We start from the raw sequence: 6,647 nt of genomic DNA, 5'->3' as shown, positions 1-6,647 counted from the left end.
GGTGGCGCTGTATTTCTTCTCTCTGGAGTGCAACGAAATGTCCAGTAATGAGTTATGAGATGTCTATAGTTTTGGGGTGACTTTGGGCAGCCTGTATCTTGAAGCTCAGGGCTGTGTTCCTTTGTTGCTGGAGAATTTGCTTGGTATGTCTTGCCCTGGAAAAAGTTCTCATATAATTTTATAGTCATCTCTTTATACCCAATAATTCAACCAACTTTATTTAAAATAATATGATTTGTCTTGGTTGTCAACTATATATATATATATATATATATATATATATATATATATATATATATTTGTTTTTTTTTTTTTTTTACTTTACAATATTGTATTGGTTTTGCCATACATTGACATGAATCTGCCAAGGGCATACATGTGTTACCCATCCTGACCCCCTCTCCCACCTCCCTCTCCATACTATCCTTCTTGGTCATCCCAGTGCACCAGCCCCAAGCACCCTGTATCATGCATCGAACCTGGACTGGTGATTCATTTCAAATATGATAATATACATGTTTCAGTGCCATTCTCCAAAATCATCCCACCCTCTCCCTCTCCCAGCGTGTCCAAAAGACTCTTCTATACATCTGTGTTTCTTTTTCTGTCTCATATACAGGGTTATCATTACCATCTTTCTAAATTCTATATATATATATGCATTAGTATACTGTATTTATGTTTTTCCTTCTGGGTTACTTCACTCTGTATAATAGGCTCCAGGTTTATCCACCTCATTAGAACTGATTCAGATGTATTCTTTTTAATGGCTGAGTAATACTCCACTGTGTATATGTACCACTGCTTTCTTATCCATTCGTCTGGTGATGGACATTTAGGTTGCTTCCATGTCCTGGCTATTATAAACAGTGCTGTGATGAACACTGGGGTACACGTGTCTCTTTCAATTCTGGTTTCCTCAGTGTGTATGCCCAGCAGTGGGATTGCTGGATCATAAGGCAGTTCTATTTCCAGTTTTTTAAGGAATCTTCATAGTGGCTGTACTAGTTTGTACTCCCACCAACAGTGTAAGAGGGTTCCCTTTTCTCCACACCCTGTCCAGCATTTATTGCTTGTAGACTTTTGGATCGCAGCCATTCTGACTGGCATGAATGGTACCTCATAGTGGTTTTGATTTGCATTTCTCTGATAATGAGTGATGTTGAGCATCTTTACATGTTTGTTTGCCATCTGTATGTCTTCTTTGGAGAAATGTCTATTTAGTTCTTTGGCCCATTTTTTGATTGGACCATTTATTTTTCTGGAATTGAGCTGTAGGAGTTGCTTGTATATTTTTGAGATTAGGTGTTTGTCAGTTGCTTCATTTGCTATTATTTTTTCCCATTCTGAAGGCTGTCTTTTCACCTTGCTTATAGTTTCCTTTAATGTGCAGAAGCTTTTAAGTTTAATTAGGTCCCATTTGTTTATTTTTGCTTTTATTTCCAATATTCTGTGAGGTGTGTCATAGAGGGTCCTGCTGTGGTTTATGTCAGAGAGTGTTTTGTCTATGTTTTCCTCTAGGAATTTAATATTTTCTGATCTTATGTTTAAATCTTTAATCCATTTTGAGTTCATTTTAGTGTATGGTGTTAGAAAGTGTTCTAGTTTCATTCTTTTACAAGTAGTGGACCAGTTTTCCCAGCACCACTTGTTAAAGAGATTGTCTTTTCTCCATTGTATATTGTCTTTTGTCCATTGTATATTCTTGCTTCCTTTTTCCAAGATAAGGTGTCCATAGGTGTGTGGATTTATCTCTGGGCTTTCTATTTTGTTCCATTGATTTATATTTCTGTCTCTGTGTCAGTACCATACTGTCTTGATGAATGTGGCTTTGTAGTAGAGCCTGAAATAAGGCAGGTTGATTCCTGCAGTTCCATTCTTCTTTCTCATGATTGCTTTGGATATTCGAGGCTTTTTGAATTTGCATACAAATTGTGAAATTATTTGTTCTAGCTCTGTGAAAAATGCTGTTGATGGCTTGATAGGGGTTGCATTGAATCTATAGATTGCTTTAGGCAGTATACTCATTTTCACTGTATTGATTCTTCCGATCCATGAACATGGTATATTTCTCCATCTATTTGTGTCCTCTTTGATTACATTCACCAGTGTTTTATAGTGTTTATATAGTCTATATATATAGTCTATAGTATGCATAGAACTCTGGTTCTATATATAGAACCAGTGTTCTATATATACGTCTTTTGTTTCTTTAGGTAGATATATTCCTAAGTATTTTATTCTTTTCATTGAAATGGTGAATGAAATTGTTTCCTTAATTTCTCTTGCTATTTTCTCATTATTAGTGTATAAGAATGCAAGGATTTCTGTGTGTTGATTTTATATTCTGAAACTTTACTATATTCAATGATTAGCTCTAGCAATTTTCTCATGGAATCTTTAGGGTTTTTTATGTAGAGGATCATGTCATCTGCAAAAAGTGACAGTTTTACTTCTTCTTTTCCAATTTGGATTCCTTTTATTTCTTTTTCTGCTCTGATTGCTATGGCCAAAACTTCCTAAACTATGTTGAATAGTAGTGGTGAGAGTGGGTACCCTTAACTTGTTCCTGACTTTAGGGGAGATGCTTTCAATTTTTCACCATTGAGGATAATGTTTGCTGTGGGTTTGTCATATATAGCTTTTATTATGTTGAGGTATGTTTCTTCTATTCCTGCTTTCTGGAGAGTTTTTATCATAATTGGATGTTGAATTTTGTCAAAGGCTTTCTCTGCATCTATTGAGATAATCATATGGTTTTTATTTTTCAATTTGTTAATGTGGTGTATTACATTGATTGATTTGCAGATATTAAAGAATTCTTGCATCCCTGGGATAAAGCCCACTTGATAATAGTGTATGATCTTTTTAATGTGTTGTTGGATTCTGATTGCTAGAATTTTGTTAAGGATTTTTGCATCTATGTTCATCAGTGTTATTGGCCTGTAGTTTTCTTTTTTTGTGGCATCTTTGTCAGGTTTTGGTATTAGCGTGATGGTGGCCTCATAGAATGAGTTTGGAAGTTTACCTTCCTCTGCAATTTTTTGGAAGAGTTTGAGCAGGATAGGTGTTAGCTCTTCTCTAAATTTTTGGTAGAATTCAGCTGTGAAGCCGTCTGGACCTGGGCTTTTGTTTGATGGAAGATTTCTGATTACAGCTTCAATTTCTGTGCTTGTGATGGGTCTATTAAGATTTTCTATTTCTTCCTGAAAGAAATCAATATATGCATAGAAACGAATGAAAATGAAAGCACAACAACCCAAAACCTTTGGGACACTGTAAAAGCAGTGATAAGAGAAGGTTCATAGCAATACAGGCACACCTCAAGAAACAAACAAACAAAAAAAGTCAAATAAATAACCTAACTCTACACCTACAGCAACTGGAAAAGGAAGAAATGAAAAACCCCAGGGTTAGTAGAAGGAAAAATATCTTAAAAATTAGGGCAGAAATAATTGCAAAAGAAACAATAGAGACCATATCAAAAATCAACAAAGCCAAAAGCTGGTTCTTTGAGAGGATAAATAAAATTGACAAACCATTAGCCAGACTCATCAAGAAACAAAGGGAGAAAAATCAAATCAATAAAATTAGAAATGAAAATGGAGAGATCACAGCAGACAACAAAGAAATACAAAGGATCATAAGAGACTACAATTGGCAATTATATGCCAATAAAATGGACAACTTGGAAGAAATGGACAAATTCTTAGAAATGTACAACTTTTGGCTTTATTGATTTTTGCTATGGTGTCTTTTGTTTCTTTTGCATTTATTTCTGTCCTAATTTTATTATTTCTTTCCTTCTAGTAACCCTGGGGTTCTTCATTTCTCCCTTTTCTAGTTGCTTTTGGTGTAGAGTTAGGTTATTTATTTGACTTTTTTCTTACTTCTTGAGGTATGCCTGTGTTGCTATGAACCTTCCCCTTAGCACTGCTTTTACAGTGTTCCACAGGTTTGGGTTTGTTGTGTTTTCATTTTCATTCATTTCTATGCATATTTTGATTTCTTTTTTGATTTCTTCTGTGATTTGTTGGTTATTCAGCAGAGTGTTCATGATTCTTTCAGGAAGACAAATGAAAATTACTTGGGGTGTCATATGAGTTTTTAAAATTAATTAATTATTTTTTTAATAGGAGGATAATTGCTTTACAATGTTGTGTTGGTTTCTGCCTTACAACCACAGGACTCAGACATAACTGTATGTATCCCTCCCATATCTTCATCCCACCCCTCTAGGGTATCACCACTTTGAGAAGCAATTATTCTTAATTCATCTGTGATGAGCCACCAGAAGAATGTGATTTCCAAACATTTCTAATCTAAAGCTAGGAAAATTTTGAAGTAGGAAACAGTATATACTGTGTGAATATCAAGCTGATGAGAAAACTTAAAGACAATTACTAAAATGTGCATAGAGAAACTGAATCAAAATAAAAGGGAAATCTGAGGAAATAAATAGAAGAAGTAAGTTTTATTCTACAAAGATCAAAGCATTGCAATATCTGCTTCCAAGTCTTTGAGTCATGTGACCAAGAAAACATTCATTTTGTTCATGTAACTGGCAATTTTATACCTGGCATCTCCAAATAGAATCTCTTCAGAGACCTCTTTATGTCTTTGTTCCTCAGACTGTAGATGAAGGGATTCAGCATGGGCATGACCACAGTGTACATCACTGAGGCTGTTGCACTTGTGTGTGAGCTGTGTGCAACAGCAGGGCTAAAGTACACTCCTAAGACTGTACAATAAAATAAGGAGACAACTGAGAGGTGAGATGCACAGGTGGAAAATGCTTTATACTTCCCCTGAACTGATGAGATTCCAGTTATGGAGGAAACTATTTTAGAGTAAGAGTAGATTATGCCAGCAAAAGGGCAACCACCAAAGAGAGAAGTTGAAAAATAGATCACTATCTTATTGAGAAAAGTGTCAGAACAAGAAAGTTGTATCACCTGGTTGAGTTCACAGAAAAAGTGGTGGATTTCCAAGTTTGAAGAGAAGGACAATTGCAAAACCATAGAACTGTGTAACAAGGAATACATGATACTCATTATCCAGGACAGAAGAATCAGCAGTCCACAGAGCCGGGGGCTCATGATGACCATGTACTGCAGGGGTTGGCAAATGGCCATGTACCGATCATAGGCCATCACAGCCAGGAGAATGTCATCTAATCCTGCAAAGAATATGTAAAAATACATCTGGGTGACACAAGCTTCATAGGTGATAACTTTGCTCTGTGTCTGGATGTTCCACAACATATTTGGGATGGTGGTGGATGTGAAGCATATGTCTACAAAGGACAGGTTGGAGAGGAAGAAGTACATGGGGGTGTGGAGGCGGGAGTCTGAGCTAACAAGCAGGATGATGAGCAGGTTTCCAAACAGAGTGATCAGGTACATGGAGAGAAAAATCACAAATATGAGGGGCTGCTGTTCTGGTTCCTCTGAAAATTCCAAAAGAAGAAATTTTGGAATTTGTGTATTGTTCTCCAGCTCCATATGGCAAATGTGACTATTGGGAAAAAAAGAAAGCAACATGATTAATTTTCACTTAAATGGGCATACCTGAAATAGCTGAAATACTATAATTTCTATTTTGCAGGTAAGAAATTGATGTTAATATGTTGCATATATATGAATTTTTCTTGATGGTATACCTCATTTCATCTCTGACTAGAATTTTTATTGTCCCATTCTCAGTAAATTTACAAGTGTTTCGATCCCTGGGTCAGGAAGATCCCCTGGCAAAGGGCATGCCTACCGACTCCAGTGTTCTTGCCTGGAGAATTCCATGGACAGAGGATCCTGGCAGGCTACAGTTCATGGGGTCACAAAGAATCAGGCATGACTGAGCTACCAACACTTTCACTTTACAGTTTTAATGAGAAACTCTTTCATGCCTTTGAGAAACATGTATTGAGAGCCAACATGTCCCAAGCACAAAGAGGGATGCAGAAAACCAAATCTCCACATTCCAGGAATGGAGATAGATGATATTAAAATAAATATTTTATAAAATATGTCATAATGTGACAGATGTTATGAAGAAAATAAAACCAGATACAAAGGAGAGAGTAGTAGAAGGAGTTATTTTGCACTGAGTGTTCAGGCAAGTTCTGCAAACAAAGGGTTGTTTGAAGAGACATCAAGAAAGAGAGCAAAGCATTTAGTGTGATACCAGGAGAAGTGTGTTCCTGGAAGAGGGAGCTGCCACTGTAAAGGATTGGAGGAAGATGTTGATTCCACATGTTCAAATGCAAACAAGGAAGCCAGTAGGGCAAAGGGATAAGCAAGAAGTGGAGTGATCAGAGATGGTGTCAGGGATGCTAAGGAAAAGCATGGTCTCTCTGCTATAGCTGAACCTTCACTCCACAGAGAATCCCTCTTCCATGTTGTTCCCAGCACTTCAGAAATTTAGTTGCAAAGACACCCTGTGAATTGAAGGAAATCCTCTTCTTCGTACCACCTATTCACTGAGTTCTGGCCTCTCTCACCTTATTATGTCACTTTAATATATGACCGGGTGCTTCTGCTTTAAGAACTGCTCTCACTCCGCAAGGCACAGACACACCGTGGCTTCCTGGACTATGTTACTGTCGTGATTTTCTCATCCAGAACCACCCTTCTTAGCCTATCTGTGGT

The 6,647-nt window shown here is 36.9% G+C and overlaps 1 protein-coding gene across 1 annotated transcript; it reads right to left on the bottom strand.

Annotated features, from left to right (window-relative positions):
• Nucleotides 1-4,553: 4,553 nt before the first annotated feature.
• Nucleotides 4,554-5,504, bottom strand: LOC113896434 (olfactory receptor-like protein OLF4). Its single transcript, XM_027548623.1, has one exon. It carries the CDS (start codon nt 5,502-5,504, stop codon nt 4,554-4,556), a length of 951 nt encoding a protein of 316 aa, XP_027404424.1.
• Between the last annotated feature and the right edge of the window lie 1,143 nt (nt 5,505-6,647).

Source organism: Bos indicus x Bos taurus, chromosome 7 (assembly GCF_003369695.1).
Source record: "Bos indicus x Bos taurus breed Angus x Brahman F1 hybrid chromosome 7, Bos_hybrid_MaternalHap_v2.0, whole genome shotgun sequence".
Lineage (NCBI taxonomy): Eukaryota > Metazoa > Chordata > Mammalia > Artiodactyla > Bovidae > Bos > Bos indicus x Bos taurus.
The sequence above is the reverse complement of the archived record's forward strand: the minus strand, read 5'-3'. Positions and strand labels throughout refer to the sequence as shown.